The sequence below is a fragment of the Entelurus aequoreus genome, linkage group LG18 (genome assembly GCF_033978785.1).
Source record: "Entelurus aequoreus isolate RoL-2023_Sb linkage group LG18, RoL_Eaeq_v1.1, whole genome shotgun sequence".
In the NCBI taxonomy this organism is placed as follows: Eukaryota; Metazoa; Chordata; class Actinopteri; order Syngnathiformes; family Syngnathidae; genus Entelurus; species Entelurus aequoreus.
The window spans coordinates 14783324-14806640 of NC_084748.1; the positions used below are offsets into that span (position 1 = coordinate 14783324).

Below are 23317 nucleotides of genomic sequence, written 5' to 3' on the forward strand. Positions count from 1 at the left end.
CGTTGTTCTATACTAAATCCTTTCAGCAAAAATATGGCAATATCGCGAAATGATCAAGTATGACACAGAATGGATCTTCTATCCCCGTTTAAATAAAAAAAATTCATTTCAGTAGGCCTTTAAGCACTAGTGTACTAATATAATACATTGGACCCTTGATTTACAAACTTAATTGGTTCTTGAACATGGTTCGTAAACCATGAACAATGTAAACATGAGTAATTGGTTCTAACCTCAACAAAAGTCCCTCCATCCATCCATCCATTTTCTACCGCTTGTCCCGTTCGGGTTTGCGGGGGGTGCTGGAGCCTATCTCAGTCGCATTCGAGCGGAAGGCGGGGTACACCCTGGACAAGTCGCCACCTCATCACAGGGCCAACACAGATGGACAGACAACATTCTCACTCACATTCACACACTAGGACCAATTTAGTGTTGCCAATCAACCTATCCCCAGGTGCATGTCTTTGGAGGTGGGAGGACGCCTAAGTACCCGGAGGGAACCCACGCAGTCACGGGAAGAACATGCAAACTCCACACAGAAATATCCCGAGCGCAGGATCGAACCCAGGACCTTCGTATTGTGAGGCAGACGCCCTAACCCCTTCACCACTATGCTGCCAAAAGTCCCTATTTTAGTCAAATAATGCACACTTTAAATACAATATGTATGTATATATATATATATATATATATATATATATATATATATATATACATATATATATATACATATACACAATATATATGTATATATAATATTTATCAATATACATATATATTGTATATAACTGTATATAATATACAATATAATATAATTATTTTTTTTGTCTTTAAAGTGTGCATTATTTGACTAAAATAGGGACTTTTGTCGAGGTTAGAACCAATTATTCCTGTTTACATTGTTCATTGTGGGGAACTCTGCTTCACTATATGAACCTTTCAGTTTAAGAACCATGCATGTTCAAGAACCAATTAAGTTTGTAAATCAAGGTTCCACTGTATTATATTAGTACATAACTTAACAAGGGAGTAATGGATCAACAATATTTTATCCAAATAACACAATAACAATGGCAATCTGCACTGTCTACACACGCACACACACAAACGTCCCTTTGGTTCGCTCAAAAACTTTAACCATGTTGCTACGATAATAAAAGAAAAGTCAAAAGTATTCAATAAAAGAAAAATTAAAAGTAAAATCCTTTTCAACTCGCTGTCAGCGAACAGCAGACAACGGCAGAGACACTAAACGGAGAAGAAGAAAAAAAAACCCACAAGGACATGGCAAATTATCAATGATGGCAAAGATATCGAGTTCATTTTCATTCATCACTTTTGTATATTTGATTTCAGCCCAGGCCTACCACTCTGATTAATTTTCCACATCAAAGATGCTAAAATCAATCCAATGTAGGTCACTATGTGCTAAGCCGATTTAGCTTTGTGTAATAACGGATAATATGTCTCATTGATAATTAGTTATTTTACGTGTCGAATATGCCGAGAAACAAAAAAAAATAGCCTGAACCACACTTTGGACAACCCTAATTAGAGATTCACCGATGTGTTTTATTAAGGGGCCGGTACAGATTATTAGTATTTAAAGGCCTACTGAAATGAATTTTTTTAATTTAAACGGGGATAGCAGATCCATTCTATGTGTCATACTTGATCATTTCGCGATATTGCCATATTTTTGCTGAAAGGATTTAGTAGAGAACATCGACGATAAAGTTCGCAACTTTTGGTCGCTGATAAAAAAAAGCCTTGCCTGTACCGGAAGTAGCGTGACGTCACAGGTTGAAAGGCTCCTCACATTTCCCCTATTGTTTACACCAGCAGCGAGAGCGATTCGGACCGAGAAAGCGACGATTACCCCATTAATTTGAGCCAGGATGAAAGATTCGTGGATGAGGAACGTGAGAGTGAAGGACTAGAGTGCAGTGCAGGACGCATCTTTTTTCGCTCTGACCGTAACTTAGGTACAAGCTGGCTCATTGGATTCCACACTCTCTCCTTTTTCTATTGTGGATCACGGATTTGTATTTTAAACCACCTCGGATACTCTATCCTCTTGAAAATGAGAGTCGAGAACGCGAAATGGACATTCACAGTGACTTTTATCTCCACGACAATACATCGGCGAAGCACTTTAGCTACGGAGTTAACGTGATAGCATCGTGCTTAACTGCAGATAGAAACAAAATAAATAAACCCCTGACTGGAAGGATAGACAGAAAATCAACAATACTATTCAACCATGGACATGTAACTACACGGTTAATGCTTTCCAGCTTGGCGAAGCTTAACAATGCTGTTGCTAACGACGCCATTAAAGCTAACTTAGCAACGGGACCTCACAGAGCTATGCTAAAAACATTAGCTATCCACCTACGCCAGCCCTCATCTGCTCATCAACACCCGTGCTCACCTGCGTTCCAGCGATCGACGGAGCGACAAAGGACTTCACCCGATCATCAATGCGGTCGGCGGCTAGCGTCGGATAGCGCGTCTGCTATCCAAGTCAAAGTCCTCCTGGTTGTGTTGCTGCAGCCAGCCGCTAATACACCGATCCCACCTACAGCTTTCTTCTTTGCAGTCTTCATTGTTCATTAAACAAATTGCAAAAGATTCACCAACACAGATGTCCAGAATACTGTGGAATTTTGCGATGAAAACCGAGCTTTTTGTATTGGATTCAATGTGTTCGAATACTTCCGTTTCAACGATTGACGTCACGCGCATACGTCATCATACATAGTTTTCAACCGGAAGTTTAGCGGGGAATTTAAAAGTGCACTTTATAAGTATTGGCATGTGTTGCAATGTTAAGATTTCATCATTGATATATAAACTATCAGACTGCGTGGTCGGTAGTAGTGGCTTTCAGTAGGCCTTTAAGGATAACCCTTATTTGGAGCCGATATTCATTTACAGTAAAAGTTATTTAAACACGAATAGTATACGTCAGTAAACAGCTGGACAAGTATTTAAGTTGTTATGTTCAACATAATTTTTTAGGAAACGTCGGACCAGTAGCGGCATAATGTTTTATTTGGCGCTAATGTTATGGTTCATTTGTTTGCAAAAACCCTTAAGGGGATTTCACAACACACATTTATTATTAACCAACATTTGTATTTTAAAAAAAGGCAAATCACCTTTGAAAATTGGTACAAATATGGGATTTCTCTACACCACAATAACTCCAAATCTACTACATTTTATAGCAGTTTATGGATTTAATACATTGTAAAGTATCTCATGAGGAACCCTGAAATATTGTGAACATGGAAATTAAAAACAACTCTGGGCTCCTTCACGTAGATTATAGTTGAGACATTTTTTTATCATTTCTTTCTGGATGTTACAGAAAGTATAAGAATGTGTGAGCTGCTGTCTGCTCTTCTTTACTTATATTATAGTCTCCTATCTGTCAACATATTTACACAAAGTTTGGATTTTTGGCAGAGATATCTTTTATGTCGTCTTCATGTCCATCCATGTATGTGGCGTTATTTGATTGCATCGCGGAACATGAAACTTGTGGCACTCCTTTAATGAGCCCACGTTGCGGACGGAGGCTTGTCCAGTGACTCTATCGCCGCAGCAGCAAAAAAGGGACTAAACAGAACCAAGAAAATGCCAGGAAAGAAGGACAAAAAATTTATTTCGCTGCAAAAATGTTAAGTTTCGACTGGTAAGCAGAGAAGACAAACTGTAGGTGACCAGCACTGCAAGAAGGAAAGAAAAGCGGGATGTGGTCGCTTGAGAAAGCAGCTGAGTAGACAGAGAATAATTTTCACAAGGACTCAAATAAATGCCCTGTTAGATATTAAAACATATCAGGGGAAAATTATTGACAATGAGTAATTTTTTAAATGGAACCTTTCTCATGCAGGGCAAAAGTGCCAGTGCTTGAGCAGTGGTTATTACTATCGATTCCAATTTTGTTTTTAATTAATACTGAATACTGGTATCATATGTGTATATATTGTATCAGCTGATGTAGGTCGGTTGTAGTTGTAAAAAAACAAAAATATACTTTTATTCCATGGCTTTTAACACTGAGTGATATCCATCCTGCAATGGCGCCCCATAATACACCTGCTGTTAACCTGTTTTTATGTTTTTTTTAATTTTTTTTAATGTTTTATTTATTTTATTTATTTATTTTTTATCGTGTTCTGTTTGTGTTGTGTTTGCTCGGTTCTCGTATTATCTTTTAACCTGCCCATTGTACAGCACTTTGGCTACCCCTGTGGTACATTTTAAATGTGTTTTATAAATAAAGATTTGATTTGATTACGTCAAATTGCCAAATATTGGCGCCGATATTCATTTGATCCCTATCCATGATGTAGAGAAAAAACAGGTGTGCATGAACTGTATTCTTCCGACTATAAGGCGCACTTAAAAAATCCTTTCATTTTCTCAAAAATCGACAGTGCGCCTCATGTGTTTACCGACCTCAAAGCAATTTTATTTGGTACACGGTGTAATGATAAGTGTGACCGGTAGATGGTAGTCACACATAAGAGATACGTGTAGACTGCAATATGACGCCAGTAAACAACACCAAAACTTTAAATGTTCCATTGAAAACAAAGAACATTACACAAGGCACTCAAAAATCTGTCAAAATGTTTTAGTACGACTTTGAAGCTGCACCACGTGATGGATTGTCCGCCCATTACTGCTACCGTAGTCAGAGATACAAGTATTACTATGGTGTGTGTATAAGGACCGCAAAATGGCACCCATTAGCTGACATATTATCTGGCGTTTAGTTTCACAATATTATGCAAAACCAACTTTTCTTACCTTCTGGTACCTGCTGATGTGTATTTGAGATCTGCATAAGTCCTGAAAATTTGCGCACCTCCGCCACTGTAGTCCGTGCCGATGCCGTAGTCGATAAGCTTCTTCTTTTTCACTATCTTCTTGTTATGGGGCATTCACCCTCTGCTGTTGCCATTTCTAATATAAAGTAGCGTAAAGTTCTTACTTATATCTCGCTATGGAAGCGCTAAAAACTACCGGTGTAGTAGGTTTACATTATTCACCCACGGAACTTTAGTTATTAGAACGTTTTTCACGGGGCACATTTCCGTTGTTGCACTAGTGAGCCACGGATGAGGAGCTGCTGCTCCGTTATTGATTTAAGTAAAGTCTGAAACAGTTGGCTCCATCTTTTGACACTTCTTCCACTCCCGTCCTTGCACGCTACACCGTTACAACAAAGATGCCGGTGAGAAGACGCTGTCGAAGGTGAGCCACGTAAATAAGACCGCCCACAAAACGGCGCATCCTGAAGAGACGCTCAGAAAGCGACTTGAAGATGATCTGTAAAACATCATCTATGCAACATTTTGACCGAATAACCACCATTACATGTTATGTAGACCACAAGGAAGTGTTTTACATTTACAAAAAAAATCATGATATGACCCCTTTAACCCTTGTGTGGTGTTCATATTGTTGTTACTCAGCCAGTGTTTGTGGGTCTGATGGACCTGTTGCATTTTGTGGCTTTTAATGCCTCACAATCAAACACTTTTATGTTAAAATACTGAACAGATGTTTACCTTATCCCAAAAAACATATTTAATGAAGTGCTTCGAGAGGCTGGTAAAGGAATACATTGTCTCCAGACTTCCCCCCACATTCGACCCATACCAGTTTGCTTATCGCCCTAACCGTTCCACAGAGGACGCCATCTCCTCTGCACTCCACCTGAGCTTAGAACATCTGGAAGGAAAGGACACACACGTGCAGATGTTGTTTCTGGACTTCAGCTCAGCATTCAACACCATCATCCCGCAGCACTTGGTGAGCAAATTGGCCCCCCTTGGATTCAGTACCTCCCTTTGCAACTGGCTGCTTGACTTCCTCACAGACAGACCCCAGTCTGTGAGAGTAGGCAACAACACCTCCAGTGCCATCTCCCAGAGCACCGGCTCCCCCCAGGGCTGCGTCCTAAGTCCGCTGCTGTTCACGTTGATGACTCATGACTGCTGCGCCAGGTCCACTACTAACCACATTGTGAAGTATGCGGACGACACGACAGTAGTGGGCTTCATCCGTGACAACAACGACATGGACTACAGGGAGGAGGTGAAACATCTGGTTGATTGGTTCAGAACCAACAACCTGGTCCTGAACGTCGACAAGACCAAGGAGATCATTGTCGACTTCAGGAAGCACCAGTCCAGCCACGCTCCACTCTTCATCAACAGCACAGCGGTGGAGATGGTTAGCAGCACCAAGTTCCTGGGGGTGCAGATAACTGACAATATAACCTGGTCCCTACACACAGGAGCTCTTGTAAAAAGAGCTCAGCAGTGCATGCACTTTTTGCGTCGGATGAAAAGAGCACAGCTTCCTCCCCCCATTCTCACCACATTCTACAGAGGCACTATAGAGAGCCTACTGACCAACTACATCTCTGTCTGGACTGGAGCCTGCAGTGCCTCAAACTGGAAGTCTCTGCAGAGAGTGGTGAGGACGGCGGAAAAGATCATCAGGACTCCTGTTCCTCCTATCCAGGAGATCGCAAAAAGCCGCTGCCTGACCAGGGCTCAGAAAATCTGCAGAGACTCCTCCCAACCCCAACAAGGACTGTTTTCACTGCTGGACTAGAGTCCAAAGAGGTCTCCGTAGCAGAACCTGCAGGTTCTGTAACAGCTTCTTCCCTCAGGCCGTAAGACTCTTGAATGCATCATAATAATCCCCTCAATTCCCCCCCAAAATGGATGAACTCGCTGGAATATAAAGACAATATAACATACATCCATAAATGTAGATGCATATGCAAAAGTGCAATATATTTATCTGTACAGTAATCTATTTATTTTTTATATCTGCACCTTATTGCTTTTTTATCCTGCACTACCATGAGCTAATGCAACGAAATTTTGTTCTTATCTGTACTGTAAAGTTCAAATTTGAACGACAATAAAAAGTAAGTCTAAGACCCACAAACACTGGCTGAGTAACAACAATATGAACGTTGCATGGAAATTTATCTGCCAGTTTCTGCATCCCACAGGGATTCTTCTTTTGTGTTTCTGCACCTGCGGTTCCCACACAAGGTTGCAACATTGTTTGTCAACACTGTCTGCGTTCATTTTGTCGCACATTTGACCCTCTTATGTTCTGTGTACCTACACTCTGTCCTCCCCGTCTATGCCTGCTGTGTGTGTGTGTGTGTGTGTGTGTGTGTGTGTGTGTGTGTGTGTGTGTGTGTGTGTGTGTGTGTGTGTGTGTGTGTGTGTGTGTGTGTGTGTGTGTGTGTGTGTGTGTGTGTGTGGTACACAGAACATCAATTTTCACACTTCTATTAGCCCCGGGTCCAGTGGACCCCGAACATCTTATATGTAATAGAAATGTGTAGGTCTGTGGTCATTAAATATGTATTCTGATATATGTTCTTCACAGAAAATGAGCCAAAGCCAGTGAGTCTCAGTTTGAAAAATTAATTAATTGTATCATTTTTCTTTTAATAAAAATCGAAAACGGGTCCCACAGACCCGAACACCACACAATGGTTAATGTGCCTTATAATCCGGTGCAGCTTTTGTATGAAAAAAGACCTGAATAGACCCGCTCATCGGCAGTGCGCCTTATAATCCGGTGCGCCCTATGGTCCGGAAAATATGGTAATTGTCACCTAATGCAGTGGTCCCCAACCTTTTTGTAGCTGCGGACCGGTCAACGCTTGAAAATTTGTCCCACGGACCGGGTGGGGGGGGTGTTTTTTTGTTGTTGTTTTTTTCCCATAAAGAAATACAATCATGTGTGCTTACGGACTGTATCCCTGCAGACTGTATTGATCTATATTGATATATAATCTATATATTGTGTTTTTTATGTTGATTTAATAAACAAAAAAAATATTTTAAATTATTTTTTATTTCTTGTGCGGGCCGGTACCAATCGGTGGTCCCCGGTGGTTTGGGACCACTGACCTAATGAATCAACCAGGTGCTATATCTAGTTCTGGTGCTACGGTTATCATCACACTTCATCTTTCCTCTCCCCTTGTGTGGCGGTGTCGCAGTCAAACAAAAATAGCCAAATTACTTAGGTACACGGCTTTAAACCTGGACCGTCTCGGCATCCGCGCTCCCTCTCATCACACTTTTACCGGCCCCTTGTTGCCGGGGAGACGTCAACGCAGCCGTGGCAGCGAGTATTGACGCATGAAATCCACCTGTCTGCCAGAGCAGTAATTACTTATCTGTCTCAGGGAGGCATGGGGTGAGGATTAGCAGGAGTTGGTGGGGCCCGGCAGATGCTGTCAGGATGAGGCAAATGGGGGGTGGGGGATAATTGCTGAAAACGCTGCAGTGTCAGGGCAAAAAGTTGTAGGGAGGTGTAAAAAAAAAAAAAAAAATGTACTGGTGGACACCGCTTGATTAGTTGATTGATAAATAATGGGTAGGGCCAAACGCCCCTTATTTATATATTTTTACATTTTAAAACAACATTTTAATTAACTGTATATTTTCAACTTAAAGGAGAACTGCACTTTTTTTGGGAATTTTGCCTATCGTTCACAATCATTATGAAAGACATGTTGACGGATGTTTTTTTTTTTTTTACTGCATTCCAACTCATAAATACACGTAAACAAAAGTCCACTTACAAGGCAGCCAGTGGAAGGTCCTCTATTCCGCCCATTAAACCCAATAAATGACCATCCAAAAACTGTCAGCAATACTCCATTTACATTTTGTGATTTGAATATTCTAAGCGCTAACATAGACAAACTATTTATAGCGGCGCCATGATCACTAGCTTGTGTGCTCGTGAGCTGCTTCCTCGCCTCGGAGCTTGTGAAAGTTTATTGTAGATCATAAATCATGCCTCTCACCTGGACAGTAGAAGGATGAGGACGAAATCCGACAAATTGGTCCACTTTGACAGCCAATTTAGACCCAGAAATGGCGAGAACGACACACAAAAAAAAATGCTTGGTTTCACCCCCCCTTTCCTTCTCGAGGATTATGAGTCATTCTTCATCTAAACGGGAATATAACAAGATTCTATAAATCTGCATCCTAAGGACAGCAGACATTGCAGTGTTTCCCATTAAACTGCCAAGATACCTGTGGCGGTGGGGGCGTGGCTATGGGCGTGGTCACCATGGCATCATCGAGTAATTTGCATAATTTACTACAATGATATGATTTTCTCTAAAAAGGCTCAAAAAATGTATACTTACTAATTAATAATAACAGTTTTGTTTTAAACGTCTATCCATCCATCCATTTTACAATATAATTACAACACTTTATGTACATATTTATATACAGATTTGAACAATAAGTTATTCACTGAAATATATTTATTAATTGTGGTTCTTACAAAAAATATATCTTATAAAATATAAAAGCTAAAATGTCTCTTAAAGCTCTGCCCCTTTAATTAGTGCATACTAAATAATTTAACTTTAGCCTACTACTACAACCATATTATTTACCAGCAACATAAAGTGAAACAGAGGCAGAGGTGTCCTGCCACAGTCAGTAACGAATAAACGGAAAACAGTAGTGGTCAAATACAAATAAGGCAACAAGAGAAGTATCCTACACTTCTCTTTTGTAAAGTAAATCTGAACAGCCTATATGGGCATCTACATCAACTATATGATTTGCCTGGGAATTTTGCCTATCATTCACAATCCTTTATGTAAGACAAGAAGACATACAGTGTTTCCCACACATTCATTTATTTGTGGCGGCCCGCCACGAAAGAATTAAGGCCGCCACAAAAATATTTTTTTTATTTTTATTTTTTATTTGTGGCGGACGTAATTCTTTCATGGCGGGCCGCCACAAATAAATGAATGTGTGGGAAACACTGCATTGTACAGTATGTGATGGTTTTTTATGTTTGTCGTCTCTCGTGTCTGTGGTGAGTAATAACCAGTGATGCTACTGTAAAAAAAAAAACAACGCCATGATGCGTTTTTGAAATTAATGTGCCGCGTATGATTAAAATAAGCAAAATAATGATAAATGGGTTATACTTGTATAGCGCTTTTCTACCTTCAAGGTACTCAAAGCGCTTTGACAGTATTTCCACATTCACCCATTCACACACACATTCACACACTGGTGGCGGGAGCTGCCATGCAAGGCGCTAACCAGCAGCCATCAGGAGCATGGGTGAAGTGTCTTGCCCAAGGACACAACGGACGTGACTAGGATGGTAGAAGGTGGGGATTGAACCCCAGTAACCAGCAACTCTCCGATTGCTGGCACAGCCACTCTACCAACTTCGCCACGCTGTCCCCAATACAAAAACATTGAATGTTATTATAATTGTGCCCGTTACTGCTCAGTAGCCCTGAGACTGGAAGGTCGTGAGTTCAAACCCCGGCCGAGTCATACCAAAGACTATAAAAATGAGACCCATTACCTCCCTGCTTGGCACTCAGCATCAAGGGTTAGAATTGGGGGTTAAATCACCAAAATGATTCCCGAGCGCTGCCACCGCTGCTGCTCACTGCTCCCCTCACCTCCCAGGGGGTGAACATAGGAATGGGTCAAATGCAGAGGATAAATTCACCACACCTAGTGTGTGTGTGACTGTTGTTGGAACTTTAACTTTACTCCATTACATATATATTTACATCATTAATGTATTTACTTAAAGGTGCCATATGTAGTAATGTGGCCAGAAATGGTACTGCAATCACGGTCAAAATTCTGTAGTCCAATCCCACTCTCCATGACTGAGGTTGCCAGATACGAATCCGAATTCTACTCCAAGGAACTTCAAATGGCAATCGATGAGTCCTACGCTGTAGGTTTCTCTTGTTTTTGCAAGATGGTAATTATGCCACATTTTACTGATGTTGATTAGCCAAATGTATTTGTAAAGTTACGCAGCAATATTTTTGTCGGGACAGATTGTTGGCATTACCCTGCTAAAATGTCTAGTTTGACCGCACAGAAATAATTACATATAACATTAAATATATTATACATCACACAGGCATACTTTGATGCCAAGCCAAGGCCAAAACTACCGCCACATTTCGTTCAGCATAACCCCATGTTGCATCCAACCTGACACACTGCATTCTCTTCCACGTACGCACATCACCATCTTTCAGTGCAGAGTGCGATTCTATGAGCCAACCCACGTTACGCAAAAACCACGTTACGCATAAATCATATAGCCCATGTCAATACACAAAGTAGAAAGTCATGACATGTAATGCATTATATTGTGCCAAGCAAATACCACCCTATATGTGTTTGATGTACATACAGTACTAGAAACTGCAATTAGCCGTGCTAATGCACCCCCCGCGACCCTGAGAGGGACAAGCGGTAGAAAATGGATGGATGGATGGATGTTGGAACACATTTCCTCAGTGCATTAGCATATTGAGAAAGAAATAGGCACTGACACTACCCATATCCACAGATTTTATTTGTTGAAAAAATATATATATATGACACATCGACATACAGGCTAACGGGCATACGTTTCCTCCGTTATATGTCGATGTGTCATTGACCGGGCTAGCATGCTAAGCATTACACGAGGAGCTAAGCACCATCAAACTAAGCATTTGTTGCACGAACATACTAGTAGTGTTTCCCACACATTCATTTATTTGTAGCGGCCCGCCACGAAAGAATTACATCCGCCACAAATTTTTAAAAAATGTATTTTAATTTTTATTTAATTTTTATTTATTTTTTTGTCCTGTCAAGCTTCTCAGGCAAATCATATAGTTGATGTAGATGCCCATATAGGCTGTTCAGATTTACTTTACAAAAGAGAAGTGTAGGATACTTCTCTTGTTGCCTTATTTGTATTTGACCACTACTGTTTTCTGTTTATTTGTTACTGACTGTGGCAGGACACCTATGCCTCTGTTTCACTTTATGTTGCTGGTAAATAATATGGTTGTAGTAGTAGGCTAAAGTTAAATTATTTAGTATGCACTAATTAAAGGGGCAGAGCTTTAAGAGACATTTTAGCTTTTATATTTTATAAGATATATTTTTTGTAAGAACCACGATTAATAAATATATTTCAGTGAATAACTTATTGTTCAAATCTGTATATAAATATGTACACAAAGTGTTGTAATTATATTGTAAAATGGATGGATGGATGGATGGACGTTTAAAACAAAACTGTTATTATTAATTAGTAAGTATACATTTTTTGAGCCTTTTTAGAGAAAATCATATCATTGTAGTAAATTATGCAAATTACCCGATGATGTCATGGTGACCACGCCCCCACCACCACAGGTATGTTGGCAGTTTATGGGAAACACTGTACTAGCTTTGTTAGACAAGATCATAGACTGTATTGAACAATATAGTTTACATACGAGATGTCCATTTCCATTTTTTACAAGTAATAAGAAAACGTAAATGCCTGATTTACCTATCAAGGAGGAAATTAGCAAGTTTGGCGTCAGATGAACATTTTTTTATCCGCCTTCAATCGTCTCCTTCTTTCAAAGGCATCCCAGATACAAATCCTCGTTTTGTTCCTGGCTTTGTCATGAATGAGTTGAGAATCGTAATGACGCCTTTTAGATTTGCTAAAGTCTGACATGTTTAGTAACTTTACCAGTGGCAGGAGCTTGACGAAGAGGGTGGTGTGTAACTGGCAACCTGTATGTGACACACTCAGACTTTTTAATTGGTCAAACGGTAGAGGGGGGTGCATTGAAATTAAAACAATAAAAACATTTCAGGGCTGTAAACCTAACTTTGAAATGAGCATATCCCGGCTGAACTACTGTTAATCAGTTATGAAGGTATTCGAAAAGAACATGATTTATTAATGCCTTTTGACATATCAGGGCCATTAAATGATGACTTGACATGAAATTATTACATATGGCACCTTTAATGAAGGTGTTTAGATGTTTTTAAGGGCTTTATAGGCAGAATAAACTGACTCGCACAGGCTCCATTTGATTGCATTTTTTTACAAGTTAGAATGTATTAAAAAATAAAAACATGTCAGTGTTTCCCATAAACTGCCAAGATACCTGTGGCGGTGGGGGCGTGGCCATGGGCGTGTTCACCATGACATCATCGAGTAATTTGCATAATTTACTACAATGATATGATTTTCTCTAAAAAGGCTCAAAAAATGTTTACTTACTAGTTAATAACAGTTTTGTTTTAAACGTCCATCCATCCATCCATCCATTTTACAAAATAATTACAACACTTTATGTACATATTTATATACAGATTTGAACAATAAGTTATTCACTGAAATATATTTATTAATTGTGGTTCTTACAAAAAATATATCTTATAAAAATATAAAAGCTAAAATGTCTCTTAAAGCTCTGCCCCTTTAATTAGTGCATACTAAATAATTTAACTTTAGACTACTACTACAACCATATTATTTACCAGCAACATAAAGTGAAACAGAGGCAGAGGTGTCCTGCCACAGTCAGTAACAAATAAACAGAAAACAGTAGTGGTGGTAGATAGACACAAAGCTTCATCAAACATCTGATCCACTGAACAAAGAGCTCCAAAAATCTTGATCCTACACTTCTCTTTTGTAAAGTAAATCTGAACAGCCGATATGGGCATCTACATCAACTATATGATTTGCCTGACAAGCTGACAGGACAAAAAAACAAACAAACAAAATTTGTGGCGGCCTTAATTCTTTCGTGGCGGGCCGCCACAAATAAATGAATGTGTGGGAAACACTGTATGTGTTCTTGTCTTACATAAAGGATTGTGAATGATAGGCAAAATTCCCCCCCAAAAAGTGCAGTTTCCGTTTAATGCGTATCCTTTTCTTGCTGATGCCTAGTTTATTCTCTTTCAGCTGGAGTTTGAGCTGGAGTCTCTGAGGAAGCAGCAGGCTGCCCCTGATGACGTCTGCTCGGTCAGCAAAGAGGAGGTCAACATGCTAAGGTAGCAGCGCCAACAACACCGACAAATACTCATGTTGAATATGAGTAGTAATGTGTAAAGAAGACAGGAACACCTCGGATTTGTTCTTGTTTTGCATTATTATGCTTCGCATTTCTTCTGTCTGCCACACGCCTTTCATTTGACCTTTTTTTTTAAAGTGTTGGCTTATTGTTCAGTGAAAGGGGAAGAAAAAAAACGCTATTGATTAGGTCAGAGGAGCTAATACGGTCAAAGAGCTGATGGATGGCTTCATTCATCTTCCTTGGCAGCTCCTTTTGGCAGGTTTTCAGCTCTCATTAGTAACCAGTGTGGCGAGATCTCGCGAGATTAAAACATGGCAATATTTCACTTTCAGGAAAAAGCTGTCTTGTGGGCAGAACGCAGTCATATTTTTTAAATAGTTTGACGCACATCTTCTTTGCCGTGTGCGAGGGCTTGGAGCCGCACATTACATAGCATGTCTTAAAAATCTGTGCAAGCTTGATCAAAGCTGCTCCACTAAACTCAAGCTTTTCATTTCCTTTAACCTGTCTTTTTGTTTGTTTGTGTAAAGCATCTTTGAGTTTTGATGAAAAGCGCTATATAAAATTAAAGAATTCATATTATTATTTAATGCGCAAAGGATTGCAAAATAGAGAGCTCATTATATTTAATATGTTCATGTATAGCATTGCTTCTCAATAATTTTTTGTTACGCCCCCCCGAAGGAAGAAGGAAACATTTTGCGCGGCCCCCCACTCTCCGCCACGACTATAAATTGTATCATTTGTCTATAAAAGTGTACACATATGCATAACATTGTATCCTTATTAACGTTAAAGAAAACACAAGAAATATTGATCAACTTACAACAAAGAACAACTTTATTAACGTTATTTTTTTAGTCTGTAACAGAAAAATATTTAAAGTGCATCAATTTGCCCGGAAAAAATAAAAAAAACGTTTAAACTAAAACATTTTTTGACCAACTTAAAACATACTGAAAAATTAAATTAAATGAACTCAACAAATAATAATAAATTCACATTGATAGTCAAGTCAAGTCAACTTTATTTATATAGCACATTTTCAACAACTTTTTAGATTGAACCAAAGTGCTTTACAGGTTAAAAAAGCATGGAGCAAACAAAAAACAAAAAACTAAGCAAAACAAAAAACAAACAAAGAACATAAACAATGAATGTGCTAAACAAGATAGTGCAAATGCAATACGGTAAAAGGGGTCGAATAAAAAGTTTAAAAATTTGCAGAATAAAAAATAATAATAATAAAAGTGCGACAAATTGAAAAATACAACTAAAGCGAAGGGGTAGGAGGGGGGGGGGACTAGAAATGGTGGCCTAGTGGGCGGACTCAGCTCGGGTCAAAGGCCAGCGAGAAGAGGTAGGTCTTAAGGAGGGTTTTGAAGACCCCCAGGCTCTGGGCTGACCTAATGTGGAGGGGAAGGCTGTTCCAGAGCTTAGGGGCGGCAACGGAAGAGGCTCTGTCCCCTCTGGTCTTTAGCCTGGATCTGGGGACCGCCAAAAGCATTTGGTCAGCTGACCTCAAGGCTCTAGACGAGGTATGGTGATGCAGCAGCTCGGTCAAGTATTGTGGGGCCAGACCATTTAGGGATTTAAAAACAAATAAAAGTAATTTAAAATCAATGTGGTGACGGACAGGGAGCCAGTGGAGTGAGGCCAGCACTGGGGTGATGTGCTCGCGTTTTTTGGTACTGGTGAGGAGACGGGCAGCCGCGTTTTGCACAAGCTGCAAACGGCGGAGTGATGCCTGATCAATGCCAGCGTACAGTGAGTTATTGTTGTCTAGCCGGTGTGTGATGAAGGCGTGGATAGCAGTCTCCAGGTCGCTCTGGGAGAGATAGGCCTTGGTCTTTGCTAGGATTCTGAGATGGTAAAAGCTGGTACTAACCACTGAGCTGACCTGTTTGGTGAATTTGAAGGCACTATCAAAGATCACACCGAGATTTCTCACGGAGGACCGGATGTTTACACCCATAGGACCTAGAGCACTGACAAACGAGACTGGAGATGTATCGCCGAAGATGATTATCTCGGTCTTGCTCTCATTAAGGTTGAGGAAGTTAGCACTCATCCATGCTTTAATGTCAGTCAGACAGTCAAGCAGTGGTTGAAGTGCGACCTGTCCTGTGGCCTTAAGAGGTAAATAGATCTGAACATCATCGGCATAACAGTGGAATGGGACATTGTGCCTGACCAGGATTTCACCTAAAGGTAGAATGTACAGTAGGAAGAGTATGGGACCCAGGATTGACCCCTGAGGAACACCACAGGTAAGGGGGGCCACCGAGGAGAGAAAGTCTCCTAGCTGCACAGAGAAACTCCGGTCAGTTAGGTAGGACTGAAACCAGCTTAGGGCTACACCTGAGATGCCCACGTACTGCTTCAGTCGTGACAGTAGAATCCTGTGATCCACTGTGTCAAAGGCAGCTGTGAGGTCCAGAAGCATCAGGATCACAGGACCACCAGAGTCAGCGGCCAGAAGCAGATCGTTTTGCACCCTCAGGAGTGCCGTTTCAGTGCTGTGAGATGTTTTGAAACCAGATTGGAATTTCTCGTGGATGTTATTTATAGCTAGAAAAGATTGTAACTGGACGTACACTACTCTCTCAAGGATTTTGGACAGAAAGGGTAACTGAGAGATAGGCCTAAAGTTAGAAAGAACAGAGGTGTCAAGATGAGCGACATTAACTCAGGAGCACAATAAAACTAAATTATCATGTGTTATTTCATGTGTTATTTTTGCTCTAGTGTTTATTTTCATGTTGATTGATGCAATTGAATCCTTTTTTTTTTTTTTTAACATATTTTTTACATACAGTACAGGCCAAAAGTTTGGACACACCTCCTCATTCAATGTGTTTTCTTTATTTTCATGACTATTTACATTGTAGATTGACACTGAAATCATCAAAACTATGAATGTACTTAACAAAAAAAAAGGTGAAATTACTGAAAACATGTTTTATATTCTAGTTTCTTCAAAATAGCCACTCTTTGCTCTGATTACTGCTTTTCACACTCTTGGCATTCTCTCGATAAGCTTCAAGCACAGCTGTAAAGTGAAAACCATTTCAGGTGACTACCTCTTGAAGCTCATTGAGAGAATGCTAAGAGTGTGCAAAGCAGTAATCAGAGCAAATGGTGGCTATTTTGAAGAAACTATATTATAAAACATGTTTTCAGTTATTTCACCTTTTTTTGTTAAGTACATAACTCCACATGTGTTCATTCATAGTTTTGATGCCTTCAGTGACAATCTACAATGTAAATAGTCATGAAAATAAAGAAAACTCATTGAATGAGAAGGTGAGTCCAAACTTTTGGCCTGTGCTGGATATTGACAGTGATGAATTATATTATGAACTCATGTACACTCTTTTAGTTGTATTTGTATTTTATTTATGTGTTGTGCAATGTTCTAAACAGTTTCGTAACAATGGCGTGGCTGGGTGTGGACATAGTGGGGGGAGACACAGAGATGCTCTCCCTCATTTGAGTTCCAAAGCCAAGCAGAAGCAGGCTGGACTGGACGCAAATATGAGTCAGAAGAGCAACCCGGACACACTAGATTGTTTCCCCCAGCAGTAAAGATGCCATCGCAGCAGCCTGGAGACAAGGCAATACAGCCCAGACATTGATACACTTGACAGCTTTAAAATCAGGGATGCAGAAGACACCACAAAGCTCTTCAATCAAAACATTTAATCGAATTTACTTTACTTTAACTTTTAAAAGTACCGTATTTTCCGGACCATAGAGCGCACCAGATTATAAGGCACACTGCCGATGAATGGTCTATTTTTTAAATCTTTTTTCACACAAAAGGCGCACCGGATTATAGGGCGCATTAAAGGAGTCATATATACATATATATATATATATATATATATATATATATATATATATATATATATATATATATATATATATATATTTTTTTTTTTTCTAAATTTAAAACACTTCCTTGTGGTCTACATAACATGTAATGGTGGATCAATGGTCAAAATGTTGCATAGATCAGTGGTCCCCAACCTTTTTGTAGCTGCGGACCGGTCAACGCTTGAAAATTTGTCCCACGGACCGGGAGGGCAGCGGTGTTTATGAAAAAAACCAAATTATTTTATTAAGCAAAATTATTATTTTTTTTAATTATTTTTTTTTGTTGGATTTCTTGTGCGGCCCGGTACCAATCGGTGGTTGGGGACCACTGGCATAGATGATGTTTTACAGATCATTTTAAGCTGCTTTCTGACAAGTCGCTTCAGGATGCGCCATTTTGTGGGCGGTGTTATTTACGTGGCTCACCTTCGGCAGCGTCTTCTCCCCGTCATCTTTGTTGCAGTGGTGTAGCGTGCAAGGACGGAAGTGGAGCAAGTCTCAAAAGATGGAGCTAACTGTTTCAATGACATTCAGGCTTTACTTAAATCAATAACGGAGCAGCATCTCCTCATCCGTGGCTCACTCGTGCAATAACGGAAATGTGTCCCGTGAAAAAACGTCCGACCGGAACTAAAGTTCCTTGGGTGAATAATGTAAACTCACCACACCGGTATGTTTTAGCGCTTTCATGGCGAGTTTACTGACAGATATACACTGTAAGTAAGAACTTTACACTACTTTAAATTACAAATGGTAACAGCGGAGGATGAATGTTCCATAACAAGAAGATGGAGAAAAAGAAGCTTATCGACTACGGCGTCGGACGCGGCCAAATTTTCAGGACTTATGCAGATCCCAAATACACATCAGCAGGTACCAGAATGTAAGAAAAGTTACTTTTGCTTAATATTGCGAAACAAAACGCCAGATAATATGTCTTAGCTTATACACACACAATAATAATACTCGTATGTTGAAGCACAGTACAATCCATCAAGCGGTGCGGCTTCATAGTCGTACTAAAATATTTTGATTGATTTTTGAGCGCTGTGTGTGATGTTCTATATTTTCTATGGAACATATAAAATGTTGGTGTTGTTAACTTTAGTAATATTGCAGGCTGCATGTATCTCTTATGTTTGACTGCCATCTACTGGTTACACTTATAATTTCACCATGTTCCAAATAAAATAGCTTCGAGGTCAGAAAGCAAAACCAGAATTATTCCGTACATTAGGTGCATTGGGTTATAAGGCGCAGTGTTGAGTTTTGAGAAAAAAAAGGATTTTATGTGCGCCTTATAGTCCGGAAAATACAGTAGTACATTTTTGACTGGGTGCTCAAAGACGTCGTTGCTCTAGACCAGACCTATTATTGAACGCGGCTAAAGCACTTTTGTTGTTTAGCTTGCATCGCTACAACTCCCTCTGCATGTGTTCCCTGTCCAGGCAGAAAATCGAAGACCTGGAGGCCGAGCGGCAGCGCTTGGAAAGGGAGAAAGAAATCCTGGAGATGAGACTGGAGAGACACAACTTGCAGGCAAGTAGCGACGCCTTCCTCTCGCTGTTGACTGCAACTCGTTTTAAAAGCCCGCCAGATGGCGGCTTAGCTGAACCTGTTGCCCGTGTTCCAAGTTACCGCTGGAAGTAATTAGAGCGGACAACGCAGTAGACAGGAAGAGATATCATCAAAATGGATTTAGACCTTCAATTGTCAGCCTGTCAATGAAGCAGTGCAGCAGCCTTCATCTCCCAAACTTTCTTAACTAAGCGCCTCAGTTCTCTCCTTCTTCTTAAATTGGCCGTACGTGAGTGTTTCATCCCAGTCGGGTCCTTCAACTCCCCCCGACTCGTTCGGGGTCCAGCTGAGCTTTGGCCCGATAATGAAACGTGTGTGAGCAAGCGTTTCTGCCTCAATTTAGCTTTGGAGTGAAAAGAATCTCTGTGTTCTCAAGCATGACCAACACGTTTAAGGCAATTACCCACTCAGTGTGGGCAGGCAGGAGTTTTACAGAGCGTGTTTGTGTGAGTGTGTGTGCACGGCGAATGGATCGAGCTGCTTTTTTGGACTCCTCCACGCTCACCGGGAGACCGCCACAGCAGACGTGACTGATTGTAAGCCCGTTTGAACGGACCAATCAGTGGCCAGATGGCAAAGGCATGCCCGGCTTGTAGAATGATGTCAAAATATTGTGGACCAACGAAGTGTGTCCGCGGCAACAAGGCGGACAGTCTTACTTGGCACGCCACGGCTGGACTTGCAGTTATGATTTATTTCCATTGACAGAAGTAGGTACCACAGAGTTCTGTTTGCAGCGCCTGGTATGTACAGTGGAATCTCGGTTTTTGTAGGATTCCGTTTTTTAACAAAACTTTGTCCCAGTTTTACCATCGTTTATCGTACGGACAAATGTTGTGCGTAACAAACCAGTCAGCAAATCATTCTCTGGAATCGAGTTCTCAAACAAAGAATCCCACTCATTGCTGACTCATTGTCAGTACGAAATGCAAGACACCACTGTATACCTTTTAATCGAAATTATTAATAAACACCCTGTAGCTTACTCCCTTAGCTCCGCAACCTTGTGGACAGCCTTCCCAGAAGAGTTGAAGCTGTAATAGCTGCAAAAGGTGCATCGACATCATATTGAACCCTATGGGTTAGGAATGGGATGGCACTTCAAGTTCATATGTGTGTAGGGTTGCAAAGGGGTGGAAAGTTGCCGGAAACTTTCCGGAAATTTACCACGGAAAGTTAAGCTCGGGAAGTTTGGAAATATTGACCATTTATTGATTATTCAAAGTTGGACACCGTCCACGGGAATTAATGGGAATATATGGGGAATTACAATAATTATATATTACTGGGCACATGTCTATATGTTGCTGCATCTTTGTGGCATTTTTGACATAGCTCTTCGCACAGTATTTGCAAATGTACACAGCCTTTCCGCCTACATTGGTTGGGGTGAAATGTCTCCACACATCAGATGGTGCACGTGGCATTATTCTGTTTGTATTTATTTATTCTTGTAAAACACTAATGCAATGCCACACACAGATATAAATAGTCAGCTAAACAATTGGAGTAATCTTTAAAAATATTTTACTGAATAGAAATAGGCTAGATCAGGGGTCACCAACGCGGTGCCCGCGGGCACCAGGTAGCCCGTAAGGACCAGATGAGTAGCCCGCTGGCCTGTTCGAAAAATAGCTCAAATAGCAGCACTTACCACTTACTTACTGCCTCTATTTTTAAAATTGTATTTATTTACTAGCAAGCTGGTCTCGCTTTGCTCGACATTTTTAATTCTAAGAGAGACAAAACTCAAATAGAATTTGAAAATCCAAGAAAATATTTTAAAGACTTGGTCTTCACTAACTGACAAAGAAACAGATAACAGATTTGGTGTCCAGTTCAAAGTGTGACATTATTCATTTAAAAATTTGAGAGTTGACTTTTGCATTTTACATGAGTTATTATTTGTACAAACATGGTGCAAAGTAATTCATGATTTGTTAAAAAATGTTAGTGGCTAGTTAGTTAAAATGGGATATTGTGATTTCACAAGACTGTCTTAGAAGTGATCATTTGTAAATGTTCAATTTGAAAAATGTGCATTTAGAGAAAATATAAAAATAAAGTGTTGCATATTGATATTTATCTGTTTCTATATATATTTATTGTGAGGAATCATTAAGATGATCAGTGTTTCCACAAAGATAAATATAATTAATTATTAATAATAACATAGAGTTAAAGGTAAATTGAGCAAATTGGCTATTTCTGGCAATTTATTTAAGTGTGTATCAAACTGGTAGCCCTTCGCATTAATAAGTACCCAAGAAGTAGCTCTTGGTTTCAAAAAGGTTGGTGACCCCTGGGCTAGATGAATGAATAAACACTCAATCAGCATGCTAAATTAAACTATAACCTACATTCTTGTATGACAACAGAATGGCTAGCAGAACAGAAGGCAGAGGAAACTATGCGTTTTGATTTAGTATTTGCTAGTTGAACTTTATAGATCACAAAAGAGGTCAATTCGGATCGCTAACGTTGTTAGCATAAATGAATGGGATTTAACATAGAGAAAATTAGCATCACGGCTAACGGAGAAATATTTTCGGTTCATTATGAGACGGTGGTGGTACATAAACCTAGCTAGCTAGAGATATTGGCCCCAAAATAATTTAACAAGTACAGGAACAGCTAGCCGGCTTGAGTGGAAGTCTGCTGGAGTAGTCTACAGTCATATAGTAACAAGCAATTACACCTCTAGTAAACTTAAATACCATAGATCAAATATATTTACCCCAGTAATATCATCAAAAATTACCTGACTGGATGGAGTCCTTGGGCTCAAATACTAGTGTGAACCCCTGCTGTAGTGAATAGCATGCTGGGAATTATCTGTGCATGTGATGGAAGAATGCACTGCACATGTGATTGAGGAATGCACAGTACAGGGTTGAAATTCTACTGAATTTGCATTAAATCAGGTTGTTGTAGCTAATAATCATGCTGCAAGATCTAGCATTTTGCATTCAATGTTTATTCCCATTAATTTCCCATTACCGTATTTTTCGGATTATAAATCGCAGTTTTTTTCATAGTTTGGCCGGGGGTGCGATTTATACTCTGGAGCAATTTATGTGTGAAATTATTAACACATTACCGTAAAATATCAAATAATAATATTGTGGAAGACTTGCTCTTCCGGGTTCTTCAGACCACCAATTATTGACATGACTGCCTCGTTCATCTTTCTGAACAATGATTTCTTTTGCAATAAATGTTGTTTGTGCTCGTTTTCAGTCATATCTGTCTGTCTCCCCCTTACTCTCGTTCGTGCTCGGGTTTTCTCTCCACCATCAACCACCTTTCTCCTTCCCGACCGCTGCCTTTCAACAGAGCGGCAGGTGATCAGACAAACACCCACAGCTGTGTCATCTACGCACCTGCCGCTAATCTTGAAGCCGGTCCTGACACGCCCTGCTTCTCCGCAGGCCACACCCCCCACAATTATTTATCTCATTCACGTAAGAGACTAGACGTACCGATAGAAGAGGAAGCGGCGCATTGTCTACCTTTGGAGCTGGCAGAGTTGTTTAGAAGCGACACAGAGGAAGAAGATTTCATCGGATTTAGCGATTAGTTGGTTCTCAGTTGGTTATTTATGCGTCATATAATGTACACTTATTCAGCCTGTTGTTCACTTTTCTTTATTTATTTTAAATTGCCTTTCAAATGTATATTCCTGGTGTTGGATTTTATCAAATACATTTCCCCAAAAAATGCGACTTATACTCTAGTGCGACTTATATATGTTTTTTTCTTTCTTTATTATGCATTTTCGGCCGGTGCGATTTATACTCCGGAGCGATTTATAATCCGAAAAATACGGTAATTCCATATATTCCCGTTAATTCCCATGGAAAGTTTCCAACTTTGAAAATCCCCGGAATT

The 23317-nt window shown here is 40.0% G+C and overlaps 1 protein-coding gene across 6 annotated transcripts in view; it reads left to right on the plus strand.

Moving 5' to 3' along the window:
- mad1l1 (mitotic arrest deficient 1 like 1) overlaps positions 1–23317 on the plus strand; it is a 233256-nt gene that overhangs the window by 99588 nt on the left and 110351 nt on the right. For all 6 annotated transcript variants that reach the window (XM_062026584.1, XM_062026581.1, XM_062026582.1 and 3 more), the window contains 2 exons: positions 13858–13946; positions 19297–19387. In XM_062026584.1, the coding sequence (XP_061882568.1) occupies positions 13858–13946; positions 19297–19387 (180 nt within the window). The remainder of the gene's footprint in view (positions 1–13857; positions 13947–19296; positions 19388–23317) is intronic.